Here is a 24,057-nt window from a genome sequence, read left to right as displayed (position 1 = left end):
ATGCTTTCCCTTTCCATCAATATCGGCTTATTTCTTCTTGCCAGCCTTCTTAGCAGCCTTCTTGGCCTGCTTCTTGCTAATCATCTTCACAGCCTTAATCTCACCACCATTCTCAGCCCTCTTCGCCTCAGCCTTCCTCTGGCCCTCCAATTCCCTCTCACGTCTCCACCGTCTATGTCTGAACCATTGCTTTCGTGTCCTGAATCGCTTGGTCTTGAGTCCCGTCGTCCTGGCCAGCTTTCCGATCGCCCAGTTGTCCTCACGGTAACTGTAATCCTTGCGCAGCTTGAGTAATCTGTCGGGTTCGCCGGCTTCGATACGGTTGACCTGGAAGGGGATTCCGGAAGGTGAGAGTTCGGGCTTGGCGGCGGCTTCTTTGATGGGGAACATGGTCATTCCGAGCTTTCGCTTGCGCTCGGCGTGTTGGGGGTATGGCAGAGTATCGTTCTTGTCGAAGACGACGCCGATGTACTTGCGGTCGGGGTGTCGTGCGGGATCGCGGTAATACTTGACGTAGCCGGTAGCCATAGAGTGGATTGTGTGATCTCGACCCATAATGCAGTTCTCGCCGGGCCACCAATGCGTTCCTCGCTGCTTGTAAAGGATGTTGCCAGGAATAACGAATTGATCTACAACGTCAGTTCAACCCCATAACTTGGACACGTCAAACACACCTCCTGTACGCTTTGCACCCAGCTTCTTGGGAATACCCCTCTTGGGCTTCTTCTTGTAGGCTCCCTGTGACTTGACCGAGGCAAATCTGTGACCTTGGACGAGGGAATTGGCCAATTGCACACCCAGAGGAGCGGCGGGTGTAAAGGCCGGCCGGGCAAGACCAGCCACAGCAGCCAATATCGGCCGCCGTATCGTGAGGAACCTCATGGTCAGCGATTTTGTTGATATGGGCTGAGGTTAGCTGAGCTGCGATGCAATGCCTGTCCCGCAAGCAATTCTGGAGATGGAGTTTTTGCGCTTAGTCATCGATCGATCTTATCGATAAGGATTCGATGTGGACAGCATCGCATAATGGCAGGTGAGTTGTTGCAACATCTCAGAATTCAATGCAATTTACGTTCAACTGTTTGAAAATGCGTTATATCGTCGCCTTTCTTTCTCTTTTGACTCTGGTCAATGCCCAGTTTGGTGGCTTTTTTGATCAGATGTTTGGGCAACAAGGCGGCCACGGCCACGAACACCACCAAGCTCAACAGCAGAATAACCCAAGTGATGCGAACCATTACAAGCACAATTACGAGAACTGTATGTGGCGATTATCTTGTAATTCTTTTTCTAACACATGTAGCTCGCTGCGATAAATACCTCTGCCCCGATACACTCGCATGCGTCCACTTCCCTCACCACTGTCCTTGCGCTTGGGAGGCTCAACAAGAAAAGTTCGAATTAGCCGAAGGACAACGCATTTGCGCATCTCGTGGTGGATTCCGTGATGGTGAAACTGCACGAAAGATTGAGTTGGCACGAAAGGGTCTACTGTGAGGCAAAACATCAACGGCAACTTCAACGACATCAACGACAGCACATACAATCAACCGGGCATGGCCCAGAAACTGTAAATCAATTCTAGGAAATGCAAACATGCTTATCTACCGTGAATGCGAAACCGAATCCATGATGTGCCCTTCTGTCTCCGATGCTCATCAACCAGAATCCTTAAAGCGAGCGAGTAATCAGATAACTGTGTACCTCTCCGTAACCTCTGCCAACGCCCTGTAATGATGTCCTCAAAACTCCAGCCTAATGCCTTCCTAGCCAGTCCGCAATCCTTATCGTGTTTCTTCCGTTGTAGTATCCTTCTACGCAGAGCCGTTGGGCACCTGCGGTACTTGTGGCATGGGGGGCACGGTGCCATCATCTTCATCGTCCTCGTCCTCGGGGAGAGCATTGGGGTGGCCCAGGAGCTGGGCCACATTTTTCATTTCGTAATGTCTCTTGCGGAGCTGTTCAAACTTTCGGTGCTTCTCACGCTCCTCGGGAGACATGCCTGCCAGTTCTTCCTCGGCGTCGTGGCCGATGCTGCTCTCCTCGTCGACGTGGACGCTCTTTTCGCTGCGGGGTGACGGCGCGCCCATTTCCGGGATCTCCTCTTCCGGTTCGCCCAGCGAAAGGCCCGGAATGTCATCTTCACGGCTTGGACGTGAATCCTTAAGGCGAGCACCAGCGTCTGCCAGAGGATCCTCGTCGTCGTCGGACGGGTCTTCGGCCGGGTCGTAGTGTTTGGCATAAGGAGTCTTGGGCTCGGTGATCTTCATAGTAGAGGAGCGCTCTTGCTCCGTGAGATATAGATTAGCCTCGTCCCACTTGAGGCGCTGAGACTGTTCGAGGCCGTCGCCGGAGGAGCTGTGGGCGCCAGATTGTCTTCGGGATCCTGTTGGGCGAGCACCAGAGGACGAACGGCGGTGGCCAGCGTTAATTTGAGTGTTGGCAATGGTGAGTTCCTTTTCGCTGGAGTTGTACTCTTGGTTTGGCGAGGTAGGGGGGGATTTCTGGTACGAGTTCTTGAGGATACCTGGACTAGATGTTAGATGGTATGCAAAGCGGCATCAAGCACACATACCTCGAGGTCGTTGAGGGGGATTAGTTGGAGGCGAGTGCGCCGGGGGAGATTCAACAGCGGAAGCCATTTTGGTATAATGTAATGTGGAACAAGAGCTTGAGTTGAAAGGGTTTAACGGCAAGCCAGAGCTCAAGCTCAAGAGGCGTTGGTCTTGTGGTGAGTAATCAAGATGTTTCACGCTTGAATATCTGAGAGTAAAGGTCAGAAAGTGTTGTTTGCGCTTGTGATGGGAGTCGCGAGATCAGATGGAAACTTGCAGAACCCTCGTGAGCAGATCATAACGAGGCGGGGGGAGGCCCTATAAGATCCAATGACGCAGTGGCCTGAGACCCCAGGATTTGGAGGGGTCGGTACGTACCAGGGTAGGTTACCGTTACCTTAGCTCTGGGCCTGATCTTAGACTGGGCTGCCAGGTGGGTGTCAGAAGAAATGACCTCCAAGACTTAGGCTACTGAAATAAAGTAGCCTAAATGCTAGGCTAAGCTAGCATAAGGTGATCAAATTATTTCGTCTCTTATGCTCTCAGCGGCCAATTCTTATGATACCCTGGGGGCTGCGATGCGATATCACGAATTAACATGATATAAATAGAGTGTTTAACTGTGACCGTTTCGCTCTAACCTTTTCAGTCCGAAGGTGGTAGGACACCAACGGCATGAGACTAGACGAATTCATACTGGCATCCTCTCAATGAGTGGCTGGCCTCACCCTACGTCATTACAAGGGTCACACAGAAATGTACAGTACAAAAGGCTGACTACGATGTCACCTCGAAATCGTCATTGGGATCAATTTCACTATATTTGTGAGTATAAACAGTGAATTCAAACACTGTTGAAGGCGTCTTCGAAGAAAAAGGTGAAGAAATGCCTCATGCAAAATGGCGTGTCTAGATCTTCAACTCATGCCAACGTTACACCCTCATCAGCAGACATATGCATCTTCAACAAATCATCGAGGCTCTTTCCAGATAATGCAGATTCTAGACTTGATCCAACCACGTTTTGCCAGTTTTCATCTCCTGTCCACTATTCCCGATGTAGTTCATGCGAAACTCAAAGAGCCGGTAGACGGATAGTTGAGAAGTATTCGGATTGATCTTATCGAGAGAACAACACACGATGCTTTATCATTGAGGCCTAACGTACCTATCGATCAGATATGTCTTTCCATCATGGAGGCACGTTGATAAATGATGAGTTCTGTATCTCTGAGCAGACTGCCTGAAACGTGGGTGAAGTCCGACAATGCTGCATTAGTTACAGCCAGCGTTGTCTAGGTAAGAAGATACAAATGTCACATGTCTGAGGCTACCATCTATCAGAATCGACTGGAAACAAACATATTTCACTTATTGTTTTAAAACGCCATATCACATTGCAAAAAAGAGACTTGTGGGTTTATTGGACCAGATATAAATTAGAATACCTAATCTTGGACTATATTATAAATAGTCATCCTACATACTAATCATGATAACTGCTTTTGCGCAGATTACTCACTTACTAAATTTTCACCAACATGTCATATCAAATCTATACAGAGGTCTTCTCCCCGTCATTGCTGCCATTACCCATCTTGTAGTACTGGCCAAAGACACGCTCCTCCAGGTCGGTAACACCACCTGTGGACTTGCGAGCTTGACGGCGGAAGTAGATACGCTTAGCCCACTTCCATGTCTCAATACCCATGAAGAAGAGGACAGCCTCGACGAAAACGATACCCCACTCCCAAGAGATAGGAGCGTGCTTGAAGACGACGGTGTTAAGACCAGGGATGTAGATGATGGGAAACATGGTGACAAAACCAGCCATGATAGCCCAGAAAAGGAAGGGGTTTCTCCAGACATCGATCATCCACTGGGTAAAGTACTTCTTGCTCTTGGGTTGCATACGGAAGAAAGATCGTCGCATGTTAATCATCTCCCAGGCAAGGAACAGGGCGAACCATGTCAAGCAAGCAAAGGTGGTGGAACGAGCACGGAAGACAATCTCACAACCATCTGAGATACTGTCGTTGCAGTTTCTGCCAATGTCGGCAGCGCCGTTGTTGAAGCCGTAAAGGACAAGAACGAAAGAGCAGAGACAGAGGGCGGCCATCCAAAGACCGTAAACAACCATGTCAATCATCAGCTCAGGAGTGAAGACACCCTGCTTGAGGTTCTGGGGAGGTCGCTGCATGATATCGGGAGCGGCAATCTCAAATCCGAGACCCATATCAGGCATACCGGAAGTGATCATGATAATCCAAAGAATCTCAACAGGGGCCAAGGGGAACACGGAGACATTTTCGGAATCCTTGAAAACAAGACCGATAAGAAGGGTACAGGCCTGGGCAATGTTCTCGGCCAAAACGTGCAGAATGAACTTTTGGATGTTATCGAACATACGGCGACCTTCCTCAACAGCGTTAAGAATGGAGGCGAAGTTATCATCGGTCAAGATAATGTCGGATGCTTCCTTGGCAACATCGGATCCGGCCATACCCATAGCAATACCGACGTCGGATCGCTTCAAACTGGGTGAGTCGTTGACACCGTCACCGGTCATGGCGACGAAAGCCTTGCGGCGATGGAGGGCTTCAATCATACGGACCTTGGTCTGGGGAGCGCAACGGGCAACGACAAGAGGCAAGAGAGGGAGGGCATCGATCTCATCATCAGACAGCTTGTCGAACTCGGAAGCAGTCATGACCATGACCTTGGCGACATCCTTGGGGATCTCGTTCATGCGGGTAGGCAGGATACCGACTTCCAGGGCGATAGCCCGAGCAGTCTCAGGGTGATCACCAGTAAGCATGTGAACGTTGACACCAGCCTCGTGACACTTGCGGACGGAGGGGGCAGACTCGGCACGGGGAGGGTCGTAGAGACCGATAAGACCACGGAAGATAAGATCCTTCTCAAAGAGACCACGCTCGAGTTCAGCCTCGTTGTCCTCAACGTGGGGGATATCCGTTCGGGAGGCGAGGGCAAGGACACGGAGACCAAGACGAGCGAGAGCTTCCATGTTGGCGATGACATCCGCCTTGACGGCGTCGGTGAGCTCAAGAATCTCGGTACCGGCAGCATAGGTGGGGCAAGAATCAATGACACGCTCGACGGCACCCTTGGTGAAAACCCATTGCTTGTTGTTCTGGCTGTCATTGAAGATGACGGACATCTTCTTGACGTCGGAGTCGAAGGGGAACTCGGCAACCTCGTGCCAGCGGGGGTTCTCACCACCAGACAGGCGCATACGGTTCCAGTCGAAACGAGAAGCGAAAACCTGCATGGCAATCTCAGTGGGGTCACCACGAGCGTGCCACTCACCCTCGACTTGGTGAACAGTAGCAAGGTTGGCAAGAGAGGCAACGTTCAGGTACTCCATCAGACCAGGGTCCTGGCCAACCTGGGTGGCAGTGTCGACAGCGATGCCAGAGGACTTCTCGTCACGGAAGTCGATGTTCTTGGGCTGGTCCTCAGCAAGGCTGACTTCACCCTCGGTAGGGTTGAAGGGCTCGTTGGTCTGGCCAAGAGAGTATGTGCCACGGCCGGGAATCCAAGCCTTCTTGACAATCATAGTACCCTGGGTAAGGGTACCAGTCTTGTCGGAGCAAATGTTGGTGACGGCACCGAGAGCTTCCAAACTCTTGAGGTTACGGACGATAACGTGTCTCTGGACCATGCGCTTGGTACCAGCAGCCATGGTGATGGTGAGAACGACAATCAGAGAGGCGGGAATCATAGAAAGACCGGTGGCGACAGCGTAGATGATGACATCCTGCTGAGACTTGAATTCGTTGGCGGCCAAAACGATGATGGCGCAAACGATGGCAGTTCCGAGAAGGACAAGAGCGAGCTTGGAAAGCTTGCGCTGAAGAGGGGTACCGACATTGACACCAAGGAAGCGACCGACGGCATCGGAACCAGTCAGGGTCCAAGCCTGGGCATGACGAGCAGCGCTGGCCTTACCCTCAGCGTTACGCTTGGGCTGGCGACGCTTAGAAGACTTGCCTCGAAGAGCAACAGCGATCTGACCGATTTCGGTGTATGTTCCAGTAGCGAAGACAATACCGCGAGCTCGACCCTTGGTGACAGTCGAAGAGCTGTAGGCGACGTTGAGACGGTCACCAGGACCAGTGTCGTTGTCAAAGACCTTGTTGATCTCCTTGCGGACGGGAAGGGACTCTCCGGTGAGGAGAGCTTCGTTGGTTTCGAAGTTGACAGCTTCGACGAGACGGAGATCGGCAGGGATAGTGTCACCAGTCTTGAGCTCGACCATGTCACCAGGGACGATCTCGGCAGTGGGGATGGTCTGGTTGTTTCCGTTTCGAACAGCTTGGGCAGTTGGGGAGCTGAGGGAGCGAAGGGAGTCCATGGTCTTAGCGGCCTGGAACTCCTGGAGGAAACCAACGACGATGTTGAGGAGAATGACAGCGGCGACGACACCACCCTCGATCCAAGACTGAATACCGAAGGAAGCAGCCATGGCGAGGATGAGGACCTATTAATCGATAAATGAGCTACTTTACCACTACTCGAAACATCCCTAGGGAAGCCAATGGGTGGTGTAACTTACTAGAGTGAGGGCATTGGCGATCTGTCCGATCAAGATCTTGATGGGTTGAACGCCTTCTTGCTCTCCGAACTCATTGCGTCCGGAGGTTTCGAGACGGCTCTTAGCCTCCTGCTCCGTCAATCCATCTTCCAGATTGGCGTTCAGCTCCTTAGCAACCTGCTCAAAGGTGAGAGCATGAGCAGGTGCTGACATAGGTGTGTTGGACTGGCCAGACACATGAGGCGCGGCCTCTTCTGTAGGATTCTGACCCATTTTCGTGATAAATCAGTCGGAAACTACTGAGTGAAGAGATGAAGAAAAAAGTCGAGGAAAGACGGGAGAGACATGGCCCTTATAAGTTGTGCCATTGCTGGATCGACGGTGAGTAGAACTCCTACAGGTACTACGTAGGAGGAAAGCAAGCGGAGCTGTGATGTGGATGCGCCAAGATTTAACCATAACAGAAGGTGCGGGCCTAAGACGAGCCAACTTTTTGGGGAAAATAATTCTATTTGGAGGAGAACAGTTTTTCTGTGGAGATGATTGTTATTAGGAGGGAATGCCAAGGAAGTGAAGCCGGCATATCAACCGGGCGTTGAGATAGGTTAAGCCGAGTATGACCTGCAAGTAAAGAAACGGGATGCCAAGTTGGCGGTTCTGTCAGCGTTTGACGCAATCACAACCATATTTTTAGAGTTCTAGCCATCCTCTTGGTGTTTCATAGAGTCTGATTGTTTCCTATACTCGACCTTAACTGTCTGAGAAGTTTTTCTCTATGCCAAGTCGAGATTGTTGAAACTGTCCGGTCGTTAGAGACCCTGCGTCGGATCGAATATACTCTAAAACTGGGTATCTTGGAGTTGCAGCCTCTCACAATACAGCAATTGGGCCTTATACTGTTTAGAACCATATAGGTATTAGCGACCCCAGTGAAGAACCACAATAAACTGGACATCCCCAGCACGCTAGAAACATTCAAAGAGCACAGGGCAACTTCAAAAGTTACGATTGTACCAATCACGACTGACCATTTTGCCAAGACTGATCCCTGGGTCTTGGCGCCTGGAGCGCATGCAATGTCAAGCGGAATTCTACGCATCCCGCCTTGTCTGCGCCTGCTAGTTAAAGAAAAACAGGGCCGGCTATCGCATACAAAATCTTTCCGCATCGGTGTTGCCATTGACCAGTAACTTGGTCGCTCTTCAACCTCCATTATCAGTGTTAAAGCGGGCACGTGGGCACCTTAATCTCACCACAAGATGTCTTGGCACTCATCACTTGAAGTCTTTAGTCAATGAAAACTCTCTTTGGACAGGTTGTCGTTACTCGCAGGGTGGCAAGAACGTCTGTGATGGTGTTGGGAAACGATGCTATGACACACAAGGCGTGTTTCGACATGACGCACCTCTGCTACTCTGCGACTGTCTTCTGTGACTCTGTAATCTGTTTGTCTGTTTATCAAGAATGACTCGAGATTGGCTATACTGTGTTTCTACTATGAACATCTTCGCCAAGCATATGACCGTTGCTATAGGCACTGAGTAATGGAATGTGTCGCAGGTGGCTTATTAGAAAACAATCGCCATCGTTTATGGAGCCTTATCAGACACTGAGATACTCGTTCCCCTGCGTTATCTCAAACCCCCCGCCTCCCCGCTCCGCTTCGGTGCTCCTGTCCTGTCCTGTCCTCTGTCCGCCCGCCTCGGGTATAAGCGTCCACCCATGGAAAACCGGAGCCCACTGGACCGCTCTTGCACTTACGCCTGCATGGTTGCACCTTCACTTGCAGTAACTCAGGGCGCGCTTGCCGGGGAAGACCAAAATCCCCAACTGGGACCGGGACTTCACGTGCCTTGCGTCTTTGGAGCCTTGGAGCCTCAGAACCCTTGTCGATAACACTGACACTCCAAATCTCGCACGCTCAGCCAAGCATTGCCAAGTCGACCTGGACCATCTCGTCATCTGCAATAAAGCTTGGTGTTTGTCTACCCCAGAGCTCAATGCGCAATGCCCAGACAGCCAGATAAATGCCCAAGAAACAAGAGGCCATTCACAGTCTTGCGATCTGATTGAGCTAAGATTGGCGTAGCCCGTCAACGCTATGCCACAAGAAACTTGACTCAAACACCATAACGTGTGCCGCAACTCTCCCGTTGCATTTCTGTCTGACCGTTCACCGTGCACAGCTTCATTGTGACAAGCTGATGTCGGATTAGTCTTTAATTGTCCAAGATCTACGGATACGAGAATAGCTTTTATCGAACTCGTCGTTTCCTACAGAACCGAGCGCCAACTGATATAGACTTTGCGACGTTGCTCCTGAAACCCCCGCATTACGTGACAAACAGCAACTCACCGCTTCTACCGATATTTCAGATACCCACGGATATCATGGAGCCGGTCGGCATTGTACTGCTCGTGTTGTTTCTATTCATCCTGGTCATGGGTCCTTTGTGTGTGCACAAAACCCCTGTGAGGATGTTTGCTAACCTGAACCAGAGCATGTATCAGAATGAGCGCTCGAAACAATGTGGCGGAAAAGGTTTACAATCCCCAGCCACGTCAACTTGATACTGCTCGCCGAAAGCTCAGCACCGTTACCACCTCCACAATTCTTCCCCGATCGAACGCCGTTCCGGCCGCCGATATCGAAGCTTTGACTCCGCATTCCGAGTTCGGTGAATGGTGAGAATCCACTCTTTTACGGATGTTGGACCACTCTTCGGTGACGCTCCGGCCGTTCAAGTGGAGGCCGGAACGGTTTGCATCTCGGGCGGTTTTCTCCGGATCGACTGATGGTAACTTACTTTTTGCAGTCCGATATGCATCGGTCCTTTGGTGCCGGAGCCAGCGCATGCCGTTACTCAAGACCCACGTCCGGTGCTTGAAGAAGTTCCAACAGTGACTTCTCACAAGGCAACGCGCAAAAATCAAGAAACGACCGAACAGACCGAAGATGTCACCAGTGCAGATGATGATATCTTGACGATAAATACATGCGGACATTCTTTTCACTCAAAATGTTTGTCATCATGGTTCTTGATAGATCGCCATGATTGTCCTGTCTGCAGGGTACCTTATTATAAGGGTGTTCCTCGTCACCAACAACCGTTGAACGTATCGCCTTTCTGGTGAGCTTCATTGGATCACTAATCAATGAAATTTCGATAGCAGATCGGATACAGCGTTTGTATGTCATTAAGAACGTGGGGATGATGCTCAACTTATTGCTACATACTAACAAGGCACGGATCGCTGATTCGTGTATGCAGCCACAGCATTGAGGGACTGCGTTCATCTCGATGTCAAAATCAAAGTCTCAGTCATTTTATTTCTAGGACCCTTGAGTCGGTATTGCCCGAAGTATTTCATTGGCTACATCTGACTGTTTCCGGAGCTTTCTCCTGGCTATGGCTCGACTTGTTACCATGTTTGCTTCTGGGATTGGTGAAAGGCGTCACAGCGGAGCAGAAACTGGGGTACGTACCGCGGGTATGATGACGGATCGGCGATCGGCGCCGCGTCCACCAATGTCGGGATGACTTCATCACCATCAATTAAGACTTGGATCGAGGAATTCGACCAACGATCGTCTTGTTTTCTTTAACAGCTCCACGAAAAAGCCAATGCGAATCACCAGGTGATGCAGGGGGCTTCTTTTGCTCCGTTGTGCTACCAGGCATCCCCGGAAATAATGACAGCAATAGCCCTACCAATTCGCCCTGCCGACATCACATCGCACCCGGACCATGCATGACGCGCCGTGCGTCATTGGCTCTTCGGGCCACTTCCTCCGACTACGATCACTTTAAGGTCGTGGGATACAACGTTGGTTACGAAAGGAATCCCTAGGTAACACCTGATCAGTCGATTTATTGCAGCTTCCCGACCTAAGACGTTACTCACTGTCTGTTTCGGTTGATATACATGCCCGCTCGTCTTCCAATCCCTCCTGCAAGACTTCTTGCCCTGTCGCATTCTTCATTCTATCCTTCAACTAGCAAATCTTATAGAGCTGCCACCACAATGACCCCGAAACGAAAGAGAACCGGTGCACACCCACCGCCTCCGATACCCGAGATGCCTGATACAGTCCCCAGACGGAGCAGTCGAAGGATCAAGGACGCTTCTAATGGCAACGATGAACGAAAGGCGAAGCTTGATGTTACAAAAATGGCTGGGGATCCAATGAAAGTGCCGGACCCCAAGAAAGCAAAAGCCGTATGGGACACTGGAGAAGGTGTTGAGGAAGCTATGCGAGAATTGAGTGAGATGGAACACAAGCTACAAAATGCTGTGAGAACTCAGCGACTTGCAGTTGAATCATCAGACCTTCAAGTGAAGAAAGAGTCTTCCCAGGAACCTGATATTCGACCAACAATGTACTCCCCAAACAAGGATACCGTCATTGCTCGCGGCAATCTGGAGGGAAAGTCGAAAGTCGTTGATACAGCGCCACTGGATGAGTACGATGCCAAACTCGCTGCAGGCGATGTTGCTGATGCCAAGGATGAAGAAGACGGTGCTAGTCGAGGTGCCGACCGGCCTCCTCCAGTGAATAGTGAGGTGCTTCCCTTACCATGGAAGGGGCGATTGGGATATGTGAGTAAAATCACACGATTTTTGTACGTCGCTAATTGCAAAGGCCTGTCTGAATACATATCTGCGCAACGCGACACCTCCTGTATTCTCTTCGAGAACCTGTCGTATAGCCTCAATTATCGAACATCGGCATCCCTTGGCGAATGAAGACGAACCTGAGCATGCGACCAAGAACCGCCCCGACAAGAATAAGCCCGCAGACATCGAGCGAGGTATGAAGTATGTGCAGGAATTGGGATTGGCAAATGCTCGAGATATTGTCAAGATGATTCGATGGAATGTCAAGTATGGCATCAAATTCATGCGACTTAGCAGTGAGATGTTCCCATTTGCTAGTCATCAGGAACACGGATACAAGCTGGCGCCATTTGCGTCTGAGGTGCTGGCAGAAGCTGGTAAAGTGGCGGCAGAACACAACCACCGCCTGACAACACACCCAGGACAATTCACTCAGATTGGTAGCCCTCGAAAAGAGGTTGTTACTGCCGCCATTCGCGATTTGGACTATCATGATGAGATGCTTACCTTACTCAAACTACCCGACCAACTCAACCGCGACGCAGTCATGATTCTCCACATGGGAGGTACCTACGGCGACAAAGCAGCGACTCTTGACCGATTCCGAGAGAACTATGCCAAACTTTCCGACAGCGTCAAGCGACGTTTGGTTTTGGAGAATGACGACGTTGCATGGAGCGTTCATGATTTATTACCTATCTGTGAGGAACTAAACATTCCTCTCGTTCTCGACTATCACCACCACAACATCATCTTTGACTCTTCCATCAGAGAAGGCTCTAAAGATATTATGGACTTGTACGACCGAATCAAGGCGACATGGGACAAGAAAGGAATCACTCAGAAGATGCATTACAGCGAGCCAACTTCTCCTGCCGTTACTCCACGGGATCGTCGCAAGCATTCCGCTAGAGTCAAGACCCTTCCCCCTTGTGTGGCTGACATGGATCTCATGATTGAAGCCAAGGATAAGGAGCAAGCTGTTTTTGAGTTGATGCGCACATTTAAGCTCCCGGGCTGGGACACATTTAACAATATTGTGCCTCACGAACGTCCAGATGAATCACGAAAGGCGATCAAGAAGAAGGCTAAGAAAGGAAAAAAGAAGGACGCCGTCAACGGCGAGGCCGAGGATGATATTGAGGTACCAGAAAAGATTGTGAGCGCGGAAGATTTTGGTATGGGAGGACCTCAAGATCGTGTTTACTGGCCGGAGGGTATGGAAGAATGGTTACGACCTAAGAAGAGAGAGGTGAAGAAGGAAAAGGATGGAAAGGATGGAAAACCCCAGATTAAGGAAGATGGTGATGAGAATTGATGGCCAGCGATTGGTTTTGGTTTCGCGAGCGATGTCATGAACTGTACCATTAATTAATGATGGAAATGATAGAATGTATTTATGTTGTCATCTAATTGCATGGGTTATTTTGGATCGTGCCTGCTGGTGTTGAAAATGGCGGTTGCCACATTTGTACAGGGTAGACGTCACAGAAAAAAGTTTTACAGTCAAAGCCTTCCAAAAACAACAATTCTTTCCTCCTAGTCATAACAAACAAAATGGATTCCACGAATTTTAACGGAACAAGCGAAAAGTTTTTGCAGTGGTTCAGGTCACTGCCAGGTGCGACATTTTCTGAGGACATCAAAATTGTTGACCTGCGTGATCGCAATGCTGGTCGTGGCATAAGTAAGTGACTTACATATTTGCTGGATCAAGGCTTACAAAAGCAGTTGCTCTCAAGGACATACCTGCGGAAACAACTCTGTTTACCATCCCCAGAAAAGGGATTATCAACACTGAAACCTCAGAACTTACCAAGAAGATCCCAGATGTGTTCGACCTTGATAAGCCTGAGGAGGATGATGTCCCTGGATTGGACTCTTGGAGTTCTCTGATTCTCATCATGATTTATGAGTACCTCCAAGGCGACAACTCTCAATGGAAGTCTTACTTTGACGTTCTTCCTTCGTCTTTCGACACACCCATGTTTTGGTCCGAGAATGAGCTCGATCAGCTTCAAGCCAGCCATATGCGACACAAGATTGGCAAGGCTAATGCGGAGGAAATGTTCAAGAAGACCCTGGTACCCATCATTCGAGGTAACCCAAGCATCTTCAACGTCGGTAACAAGAGCGACGAGGAGCTTGTTGAGATTGCCCACCGAATGGGTAGCACCATTATGGCTTATGCTTTTGACCTTGAAAACGACGAAGAAGAGGAGGAAGAGACCGAGGAATGGGTTGAGGACCGTGAGGGAAAGTCGATGATGGGTATGGTGCCTATGGCGGATATCCTGAACGCCGACGCCGAGTTTAATGTATGCGAGCCCAACGGAGTGCCGACAAAGCTAACAGTTATAGGCGCACGTCAACCACGAGGAGGACAGTCTTACTGTTACCAGCTTGAGACCGATCAAGGCAGGCGAAGAAATTCTCAACTACTACGGTCCCCACCCCAACTCTGAGCTGCTAAGACGATACGGATATGTCACCGAGAAGCACTCCCGTTATGACGTGGTCGAGATCCCTTGGGATGTTGTGGAGTCGGTCATGACAAGCAAGTTTGGCATTTCCAGCCAAGTCTTGGAGCAGATTGTAAGATTTCCCTCCAGATAGATGACTCAACTAACATAATTAGCGCGGTGCACTCGAGGAAGACGAGGAGTTTGAGGATACATTCGTTTTGGAACGTGAAACAGGCGAAGTCAACTCTGATGGCACCTTTGCTGGACCTGCCAAGTTCGAAAGCATGCCCGAGGACCTTCAGGAACAGCTCAAGACATTCCTCAAGGGAATCAAGAAAGCACAGCCCGCCGCCATCCCCGACAAGAGAAAGAGAGACGAGATTCACCAAGCTGTGTTGGAAAAGACAATGGAGGCTCTCGCAGCTCGATACCCTACAAGTATCCCAGAGGATGAGGTGCTACTGAATGGCCAAAACCTTAGCCAAAGAGCCCGCATGGCTACCGTGGTTAGACTTGGAGAGAAGAAGTTGCTTCGAGAAGCAATGTCCGCCTCTCCCGAAGATGTTGAGATGACAATGGATGACGATTCTGGTCCAGCAAAGCGTACAAAGCTTTCTGGCTGATTGATTTCAGTATCGAGGTGGGGTTTGTGATAGCTCTTGTTCCCTCTCCTCTCATGCAAGAGTTGCAGAAGGCGACTATTGCGAACCATCCGCCGAGGCAACAAGGACTAATTACAATTACAACAAATATTGCTATATAAATGAGACAAACCTTGAACGGATTACTTTTCAGACTTCTTCTTTACAAGACCAACCGTGATCAAGCATCACAACTGCACCTTACTAACCAACAGGTCTAAACCCGAGGAAAACAACCATGACAGCAAACGTCAGCAGAAAAACGATACTTGCCTGTCATGGGTATGGAAGAAACCACAAAACCAGGCATCGGATAATGAGTAGAAGTCTACTCAAGCTCTCCAACTGTTGGCGATTGCTTCAGCTACCATCACTATACGACACATGCCGTCATCCAGGAAAACAGCATGTCGGCTGCTGAATACCTGAAACATGAGCTTTCAGGTGCCACATGGCTTGCTCCGTCGACTTTGATCGACGATCCGCCCACCGGTTACATTGAAGAGCATGTCTTACTACGAGGATATATACGCCACCCCCAACAGCCTAAGCGAGCTCATAACATGGCAATCCCTACTCTAATCCACTCCCGAAGCCCAAGTCAACACCACCATCGAGGCAACGAAACTAATGGAGTGGCCTTTGGTTGCTTTCTCAGAGTCACCTGTTTTGACGTCTCACCACGCGACCTACAACCAGACACACCAGGCTCTCTGTATTGACGGAATCGCCGAAGCCCTTGCAATTCTGGCCTCATATGCACATGAGCTCCTATCATGATCTAACTCAACTCTGCCAAGTCGCGATTCCCGGCATGTTCAAAGGTGCTAGCGCCAACAACTGATGGAGCTTCAAGATCTAAGCATACATCCATTGGCCCGCTTTAAACAAATCAACCTGGCATATCTCACCTGGATAAATCGAGCTCCCACCATCTCCTCGACCGGTGTCGAACAGGACAAGTGTGAGAGGGGCCGGGCCGCAACTGTGCGCATGAACTGGGGTATGATATCCACAAGCCATATGGCTATTCCTTGCATCCAACGTTCTGAATACCATAGTAGCGTGGCACCAATCCTCGAGATGAGGGGTCTTGCCATGGTGCATACTGGTACATACAGCTAGACGAGATGTTGGTAGCTTACAGCTGGAGCTGACAGATTTTAGTGTCGTCATATCAGAACCGAGGGTGTCCTATTCGAAGGTCATTAGTTGAATGCCCATCATGATATGGGTGTAGTATTGACCGACAATTCTTAGCGGGGTGATGAGGCTCTGCGAAATCGAGCTGTTTATGGTATTATAAAGATGGGAGTTACTCGGGTGGTAGGCGAGTAGCTTGGTACGTACAACACATTCACACCATGTCTAGAACTGTATGTAGAGCTTTACTTGGAGTTTATTCACTAACATATGTCAGACAAAACCTTCAAAGCACTCGTCAACACGAAAGGGGAGCTCGAGCTCTGCCAATCCACAGCCTGCTCCAACTTTTCTATTTGTCGCCAACAGACTCGTCATCAACGCTCCAGAGCGCGACCAGTATTATCACCATATTCCACCTAGTTCCCCAGGTAACTATGGCGGCGAATTCCCAAGTACAGTTATGCGCTATCGGGACGGTGACGTTACAGATGCTCCGGATTTTTACTGGCATCGCGATTCGAACGCCCCCTCGGATGGCCAACTATTAAGGTTGGATGCTCAAGGGCAATACGTGAGGGATAACCAAGGCTACTGCTACCAAGCTCGGGAATACAAAACATTTGGAGTGGCTGCTTGTAACCCACTGCTGCCCATAATGGTGGCAGAGCATGATCCGCTCGTTACGTCGGTGAGCTGGGACCTTTTACGCATATTCCATCCGAGGAACCATCCTGGCATGTCTCAAGTTGCTACGATCAATAGTCCAATGGGACAAGGAGGTGGACCGGTGCTCTACGCCGCGGGTAGATCTCCCAGCTGGATTCCAGGTCTAGTACCTAGGACGTATGGAACGCTAGTGTCCAATGCACCCTCGGCAGGTCTTGGAGGAGAACTACCTATCATTCTGGGACTCATGGCGTTGACTGCACCCCGAGACTCTTCCATAAGAGACGTGTTTGCGGGTCACAATCGGATTTGGAGGCATGGACGATGGACGAGTGATGGTGTTCCTCGTGGACGTGAGTATTAGGTTCCATTTCTTGATAGTTGCTAATGATTATAGATCCTCCAACGGCTTCGGATGATCCATCAGCTTTTGTTGTCAAGGTGTTTCTTGACCCGGACAACCCATATTCTACACGAGATTGGCTTGAGAATTTAGAGTGGCACACGGCTATTGTTCGAGAATCATGAGATACTCTGATCAGATGGATAGATTGATCTTTAGTCTATTAATCGTTTCTTTGATGTATGAAGCCCTTCCTGCTCTGCAGCTGCCCCATATCCATCTCGTCAGCTGGTCACCACAATGTGCTTGACCGGTGTAGATTGAGCACTGCTGGTGCGGCTCGATTATGTTAAGTAAGTATTGTTTGCTAACTTCAGACTGCGTCGGGAAGTCGTACGGCGATATCTCCTGACTGAGTGATGTATCGTACCCATGGGAGTGAAGGGTATTGCAACTACATTTGTTAGCTTTGATCAATAGAGACTTTGAGCAACGTACCTTTGGCTCGGTAATCTTGAGATACCGAACTTGAATACCACTTGTGGTAAAGTAAGGGATCTCAAATTTGACCTGGATAGGTCGCTTAGCACCCTTGCCTACTCCTCCAACACCTCCCATGCTACCACCGAATCCACCCATCATACCACCACCTTGTTCATCATCACCCCTCACGCTTGGCAGGCCCAGCTCAGCGCGCATGAGGAACTCTTTGCCGCCACCAAACTGCTTAATCTTCCAGACAATGGCGCTTTGCTCGGGAGCGTAGTGAACGGATCCAATGTTTGTGCGGAAACGAGGACTGTCGGCATCGTCAGGGACGGGAACCACGATCTCGACGTTGTTGGCAGTACTGCGGCGCTTGAATTGAGCGCGAGCCTTGAGCATGTATTCGATACGGGATCCTGAATGGGATTCGACTACACATTCGACCCAAATCAATGGCTTGACTTGAGTGTTGAGACGGTAGGACATAAGCTCGAATTCACCATCAGGGGGGATGAATGAGATGGTGCGGTCGTTTTCGAAGCGTGATAGTCGTACACACTGGTGGAATTTGACATCCTCCATCTCGATAGCCTTTCCTCGGGTAGCTCGACCGGTGGTCTCGAACATGACCTTATCGTTAAGGCCCAGACGCAACTCGGGCATACCACTGAGGTAACACTTCATCTTAATAGCACCAAGAATTTCCGAACGGAGGACGTTGCCATTTGCGGAAACCAACAGGTTAAGGGATTCGACGACATCAAGGAAGACCTCGTTCTTACGGTATCGGATACCTTCGGATCGCCACGAAACAGCGTTTGTGACAGCAATGGGTGGTCGGGCCTGGATCTCGAGCTTGTGGGACTCCTGGGTGATGTACTCTTGAAGGATCTTGGATTCTGTCGTTTGAGGGTAACCAAAGTCCATCATCTCATCGAGGAGTTCGTAGATAATGACAAAGTTGTCGCGAATGGACTCTTCTTCTAGCGCCTTGAAGTACTCGGTGAAGACCTCGACGATCTTGTGAAGGAACAATAGAATTTCGGCGGCATTGGTATTTCGTTTTGTAAGGGCGAGGAGGTAGAGGTTGTTATGACGGATGTAGAGGTACTATTCTGTCAGCGGCGAAAGAGATAGAGACACAAAACATACGTTGATGCCTTCATGGGAGAAGCATGGTGGGACAGCAGAGGAGTCTTCCTCAGCTTCTGAAAGGAGTACGGGGAACTTCTCGACGGCTGACATAGGGATGTCACCACGGTAGTTTCGAGCCAAAAGGGTCTACATTATCAGTATCAATCAAAATAATAGGTAGCGACTACAAACCTTGCCCTTGAGGTCCAGGAAGAATAGCGCGGAAGCCATGATGTAGATGTAGTCTTGGCGAGGTCGAAGCGATAAAGGGCGGAAAGGAGGTGGTATCGTCGTCGATTAGATGCGACGGTCAAGTTCAAGACGTAAAGATCATGTACAGAAAAATGTGCGACTCCAATGAATAAAGAGAGACTGAAGTGTAATTAAAGCTATAGAGAAGCGCAGTCAATCATCATGGTCCGTGGCGCAATATAGATCTGTTCAAGCTGTTTCGCTGGCATCTTTTGGGTGCAGCCTGGCCATTCCAATGCTGGTGACGACGGGCGGCAGAATATCGGATATCGGTGGGGTAGCTAAAGCTGTTTCAAGCTTCGAGTCACGTGCTTCATAGTGGATCTGTGAAATTGATAAAAAGCTTTGTTTTTTCACGATCTTTTTTCTTTTCCCTTTCCTCTCAACGCACCCTCTAGACAGTGCAGACCATTACCTAGCCTACTACCGAGTGGCATTCTGTCATTTCAGCCGTGGAGCCGTTGATGTGAGCTGCGATTATGCGGTGCGGAGAGGGATTACCTTGGTTCCATTAAGAACTGCCCGAGTATTATTCTTACACTTCTTGGGCGGTGTCAGAGGAGCCAGACATTTCTTCAGATGTAAATCTGAATTTGTAAAAGTGATTTGTGTAGTAAGACATTGCCGACGATCTTTTTTGGTCTGATGCAATTGAATGCTGTTGAACTTTCGTGGGTGGCTTTGTCCAGGTGACAGCTTCAGCTTTGGCCATGAAGTTTTGTTGGGACATTTTGCGACGAACCGAGGATCATTCTTGGCGGCGATTTATTCACTGTGAGAGAGTGCCGTGAGTTCAGGGCCAATGGGCGGCAGGCAATTGAAGTCTGCCACAGCTTTGAACAAGGCTGGTAGGCAACGTTGATTGCTGAACCGGAAAAGCATTCACGCGTTCGTTTCATGATCAACGACTTCATTGCACATCTGGAGACGCCTGCAATTTCGCGAATCCTCATGCTGGTTCCTTAGATCGAGTCATATCTCGAGTCTATTTTTGTGTTTATCTCAGGTATCTCTTGCGTTGATCTCATGCCAATTTGGTGTCCTATTTCGCCGATAATCTCGTGTCGCATAAAGTTTGCGCCTGCTTGATTTACAGTAAGGTACCGGGCCTGAGGCTTGAAGCAGTCATGAATGCAGAAATTCAGTGCAGACCTTCAGGGATCAGCAATCTTGGATCAAGACTTCATGAAACGTCCAGACTTTACGGCGCAGTCAAGTTGAATTGATGTTCTAGCACATGCGAAAACTTCACATGTTGATATTGGATACGGACACCAGATGCAGCTCCGATGAATAGAGCCGAAAGCCGACTGGTCTGGATAAAGTGAGATTGGATGCGTGTGTTACTTTAATAGGCATTAATTAACAAAGCTCAATGAACAGCAATATCTGACGTTATCTTGAAATGTTTCTATTGGACGGAAAAACAACCTTCAAACGCATCAGGAAAAAGATACGACCCTTTATGGCATGTGTTAGAGTTGATCTTGTTAGTGCATCTGCCATGACTCGGGTGACCCGCTTAACAATAGTGACGAGTCTGCTTGAAAGATCTGTTCTTGCATGTGATGTCGGTGCATCATCATTCCCCAGTTTTGACACGTGCTAGAGGGGCCTCTCAGGAACAGCTTTGAGCTGTTTAGGTAGGTGCAAGTCAATTAGAGTTGGCGACGGGACGTTGGAGAGATCAACTTGATCTTGTGATGCACAGGAACATTACCAAACATTTGAATCTTCCCCAACAGTTTTATCGCATCATTCAAGCGAGGACATCTTAATGGATCTTGTGACTCGACCGAGATCAAGCCCTGCCAGCCCCGAAATAGCAGGCTTCTAGCGGGTTTCTTCCCCACCACGACTCTAACAAGTCACCTGAAGCCACTGTAACCGACCCGGTTTTTAGTGGGCTATCTCCTGCCCTGGGCTGCTTTCCTCAGCCGGTCCCTGCAGCGCAAGGAAAGGAAGTCGCGAGCGCCTGACGTTTCCTTCCAGGTTTCTCATTCCCCCCACGATCGCTCATTCTCATTCCCATTTCCATCTCACCCACCCCAACCCTTTTCTCTCCGCTTCAAACACCATCGTCACCGTCATCAATATTGTAAATCTTTCTTTTGTTTCTTTCCCTTCGTTGAATAATTTTGTTTCTGCGGCCCTTGGCCGATTTTATCACTCGATGCTCAGTTGACATATCCGTCTTATCACCGACAAGCGCCATGGAGCGCAATCACATGCTTGACCGTGAGACCGAGTCTCGCCATCCCCTCGGACCACCACCTGCGAGACCTCCGCCTTCCCTAATGGCATTATCCCCTCCAGCTTATTCAAACGTCGCGCTACCGAATTCGAGGGAATTTCCAGATGTTCCTACTTCCGACCCCTCGACTTACCTGCCTCCCCTGGCTCGCGTCGCCGACAACGATATTAAACTGCCGTCTATAAGTTCTCTTCGAAGTGAAATGGCCCTCGAACCACCGAGAGCATGGGGACCTCTACCTCCTATGCCTCCGAACCATGCGCCGATGCCCCTTGGACTTCAATCTATCGATAGCCCCACCCGAATGGACCTTGATGCGAGCAGCAACAGTGTTGTCAGTGCTGCATCTCCCGATCGGCTCTTAGATGCGAGAGCTGGGAGTGTCAGTCTTGATGATCCGGATGTACGATTGGCGGCCGAAGCACTTGGAGATTTAAGAGCCGGTATGTTTGCTTTTGCTTCTATTGACTATTACTGACCATCATAGACTTTATATCATCACCACCCCACACGAATTCCTCGCTTCCAGTCAGCCCACCAACTTCAAACGGACTTCAAGGATCGCAACCTCAACAACCAGAACCGCTTTTGTCCCTTCTCACGACAACCCACCCTCTTTTGGCGAGCACTATTGAAGGTGCTACTTCGGCATATGGGGGCGCCAAGAACTTTTCACCACGCTTTCGATCAGGTGCTGAATATGTTGAAGGATATTTGACACCAATTGCGAATACCGTTGGATCTGTTGGTCGAGTGACCGGTGTTGAAGGGGGTGTCCGATGGTTTTTGGGTGCTGGACGCCGACAAAACAGTTCAACCTCTGATTTGGAAACCGGTAACAGTAAAAAGCGACGCAAGGTGGATAGCGAGGATGAATCTGTCAGCAACAAGCGGTTTGAAAGTGAAGGCATGCAGCAGATGGCCGATGAGCAGGTCGACTCTGATGCCTTTTCACCTTCCTCCCGAACTCTTTCTCGTCGCATGTCAACTACAAGTACAGTTGACACTCTTCCTGCATATGATGAGATGAGATCACCTGCATACACTGAGACGGATGCTCAGAATTCTCCTCGAACTTCACGACCCAATAGTGCATGGCAGTCACGTCTGATCATGTCAACCTCGGGTTTGAGTGTAGCCATGAGCGAGGAAAGTCTCCGCAGCCTCAAATACTGTCTGCAATGGCTTCGATGGGCCAATGACCACATTTCACGTGTCATCACAGCACTGAAGACAACATTGGAACAGTATGAAAAGGTTCAGCCACAAGATGGATCACAGCAGCAACAAGGCGAAGGATCTGAGGGCGCAGAGTCTCGAACTCTACTTGCAGCTCGTATTTCGAGTCTTAAGAGCGACGTTCTCAGGACTCTTCGCGAAGCCATCAATACTGTTTCAAAATATGCAGGAGGTGCATTGCCAGAAAACGCACGGATTCTTGTGCGACGTCATCTCACCAGTTTGCCCCAACGATTCCGCATTGCTACGATGTCGGACAGGAACCCTAACAGTCAAGACAGTGAGTCTGCTCTGACTGAGGGTGCACAAAAGGTCTTGGTTTTAGCCAAGGAAGGTTTGGACATGGTTGTTCAAGTCAGTGGTGTTGTCGACGGAACAATCGTCAGCGCCGAACAATGGCTCGACCGTATGGGCAAGCGACGAGCTCAAGACGAAAAGCCTATGCTGCCCCAGGCCGAGCCCCAGACTGAGCCTAACGGTGATGTCAAGATGGGTTGATTGGAAGTTGTTACAAAAGCAAAATAAAAGGCAAGCACAACAATTGCCAACAAAAGGATGGATGGCGAATGATGGTGGAGAGATACCTGGCGAGTTCCAATACCATGAGGAGCGTCGCGTTTACAGATTTCCTTGAACGATATTGATGAGGGTGAGCGTTGAGTTGGATCTATATAACATGTCATACTTGTCATTTCTATTCTTTTACCATCTTTTTGTTTTTCTTATCTTTGGGAGGCGTTGATGATGGCTTCATAGCAACAAATATGAGCTGGTCGCAGGCGTTCTTGATTTACCGCGGTGTTGATTCACTTTGACATGGAGTCCAATCACGCTTGCAAATAAGCAGCCACCATGTCACAACGAGTGTTGATGGTTCGGTGTTGTGCTCGTTACTATTGCGCCCTGCATCGTATTTTGATAAGCTCTAACAGAGCAAGACGACCCTCTCGATCATTTGGACATTTGACCAGCGATCTGAGGGAAGAAAAAAACAACAGTACTCGACTTTTGTCATAAGACACGCCATGAACAGCAAATCATGGCATTAATACATATCCGATTCACCATAAGCCACTCGTATCTATCACCGTTGATCACCGTATATGTTGGAGTTAAATCGCCAGCAGCAACTATTCTTCATTACCAGTCTGAGGTCTCGATTCGAGTTTACCAGCACATGTCAACCTCGGTAGTACGCATGCTGCGAAACCAAGAACTCCGGTTGGACAAATAGCTGTACCATGAACCAAATATTGCATGCAATTGCTTGTGCGTCTCTTATAGGCAAGTGAGCGGTGGTGAGCATAAGTAGTGTCAAGATACTGACCACTAGGACCCCACCCGATTTGCTCGAAATTTACTCATCACGGCATCCCGTGAGAGAGCTCCATCAACGCGTTCCGTTCACCAGCCCGCCATTAAACGAAGGAAGAGACGCGCTGACTATCGGTTGTTAAGGACGATAAAGGGGCAACGAAGAGGTTGGCTCTGGTGGCTCTGCCGTACGACACCTTTCCTTTCGACGATAGAACAAATGAGTCTCAGCCATTAGATAACTCGATGAGGCAGTTTCTTGCTTACCAGACTCACCCAACATGCCCGATCAACCTCGGCTGACAGTCGACAACTCACCATCGATCGTGCTCCATCAGATGCATGTGCTTTGACCCTGCCCACGGAGTTGAGCCTCAACTAGCA

The 24,057-nt window shown here is 49.5% G+C and overlaps 9 protein-coding genes across 9 annotated transcripts; 5 read left to right on the top strand and 4 right to left on the bottom strand.

Moving 5' to 3' along the window:
• Nucleotides 1-27: 27 nt before the first annotated feature.
• Nucleotides 28-882, bottom strand: FIESC28_02020 (uncharacterized protein; the record flags this gene model as incomplete). Its single annotated transcript, XM_031156170.1, has 2 exons — nucleotides 28-629; nucleotides 675-882. 2 exons carry the CDS (start codon nucleotides 880-882, stop codon nucleotides 28-30), a joined length of 810 nt encoding a protein of 269 aa, XP_031019703.1.
• Nucleotides 883-1,088: 206 nt separating this feature from the next.
• On the top strand, nucleotides 1,089-1,497 carry FIESC28_02019 (uncharacterized protein; the record flags this gene model as incomplete). Its single annotated transcript, XM_031156169.1, has 2 exons — nucleotides 1,089-1,260; nucleotides 1,304-1,497. 2 exons carry the CDS (start codon nucleotides 1,089-1,091, stop codon nucleotides 1,495-1,497), a joined length of 366 nt encoding a protein of 121 aa, XP_031019702.1.
• Nucleotides 1,498-1,814: 317 nt separating this feature from the next.
• FIESC28_02018 (uncharacterized protein) lies at nucleotides 1,815-2,642 on the bottom strand (the record flags this gene model as incomplete). The annotated part of the gene is made up of 2 exons (XM_031156168.1): nucleotides 1,815-2,527; nucleotides 2,576-2,642. The coding sequence occupies 2 exons, from the start codon at nucleotides 2,640-2,642 to the stop codon at nucleotides 1,815-1,817; spliced, it is 780 nt and encodes a 259-aa protein (XP_031019701.1).
• A 1,468-nt stretch (nucleotides 2,643-4,110) lies between these two features.
• FIESC28_02017 (uncharacterized protein) lies at nucleotides 4,111-7,386 on the bottom strand (the record flags this gene model as incomplete). Its single annotated transcript, XM_031156167.1, has 2 exons — nucleotides 4,111-7,059; nucleotides 7,135-7,386. The coding sequence occupies 2 exons, from the start codon at nucleotides 7,384-7,386 to the stop codon at nucleotides 4,111-4,113; spliced, it is 3,201 nt and encodes a 1,066-aa protein (XP_031019700.1).
• Nucleotides 7,387-11,139: 3,753 nt separating this feature from the next.
• FIESC28_02016 (uncharacterized protein) lies at nucleotides 11,140-13,051 on the top strand (the record flags this gene model as incomplete). Its single annotated transcript, XM_031156166.1, has 2 exons — nucleotides 11,140-11,715; nucleotides 11,759-13,051. The coding sequence occupies 2 exons, from the start codon at nucleotides 11,140-11,142 to the stop codon at nucleotides 13,049-13,051; spliced, it is 1,869 nt and encodes a 622-aa protein (XP_031019699.1).
• A 239-nt stretch (nucleotides 13,052-13,290) lies between these two features.
• On the top strand, nucleotides 13,291-14,821 carry FIESC28_02015 (uncharacterized protein; the record flags this gene model as incomplete). The annotated part of the gene is made up of 4 exons (XM_031156165.1): nucleotides 13,291-13,420; nucleotides 13,465-14,051; nucleotides 14,095-14,328; nucleotides 14,372-14,821. 4 exons carry the CDS (start codon nucleotides 13,291-13,293, stop codon nucleotides 14,819-14,821), a joined length of 1,401 nt encoding a protein of 466 aa, XP_031019698.1.
• A 1,382-nt stretch (nucleotides 14,822-16,203) lies between these two features.
• On the top strand, nucleotides 16,204-17,179 carry FIESC28_02014 (uncharacterized protein; the record flags this gene model as incomplete). The annotated part of the gene is made up of 3 exons (XM_031156164.1): nucleotides 16,204-16,215; nucleotides 16,260-17,004; nucleotides 17,049-17,179. 3 exons carry the CDS (start codon nucleotides 16,204-16,206, stop codon nucleotides 17,177-17,179), a joined length of 888 nt encoding a protein of 295 aa, XP_031019697.1.
• Nucleotides 17,180-17,367: 188 nt separating this feature from the next.
• On the bottom strand, nucleotides 17,368-18,845 carry FIESC28_02013 (uncharacterized protein; the record flags this gene model as incomplete). Its single annotated transcript, XM_031156163.1, has 4 exons — nucleotides 17,368-17,448; nucleotides 17,493-18,590; nucleotides 18,633-18,761; nucleotides 18,807-18,845. The coding sequence occupies 4 exons, from the start codon at nucleotides 18,843-18,845 to the stop codon at nucleotides 17,368-17,370; spliced, it is 1,347 nt and encodes a 448-aa protein (XP_031019696.1).
• A 2,234-nt stretch (nucleotides 18,846-21,079) lies between these two features.
• FIESC28_02012 (uncharacterized protein) lies at nucleotides 21,080-22,857 on the top strand (the record flags this gene model as incomplete). The annotated part of the gene is made up of 2 exons (XM_031156162.1): nucleotides 21,080-21,563; nucleotides 21,608-22,857. 2 exons carry the CDS (start codon nucleotides 21,080-21,082, stop codon nucleotides 22,855-22,857), a joined length of 1,734 nt encoding a protein of 577 aa, XP_031019695.1.
• Nucleotides 22,858-24,057: the final 1,200 nt, after the last annotated feature.

Source organism: Fusarium coffeatum (assembly GCF_003316985.1).
Source record: "Fusarium coffeatum strain FIESC_28 chromosome Unknown BRIP53273_contig_45, whole genome shotgun sequence".
In the NCBI taxonomy this organism is placed as follows: Eukaryota; Fungi; Ascomycota; class Sordariomycetes; order Hypocreales; family Nectriaceae; genus Fusarium; species Fusarium coffeatum.
The sequence above is the reverse complement of the archived record's forward strand: the minus strand, read 5'-3'. Positions and strand labels throughout refer to the sequence as shown.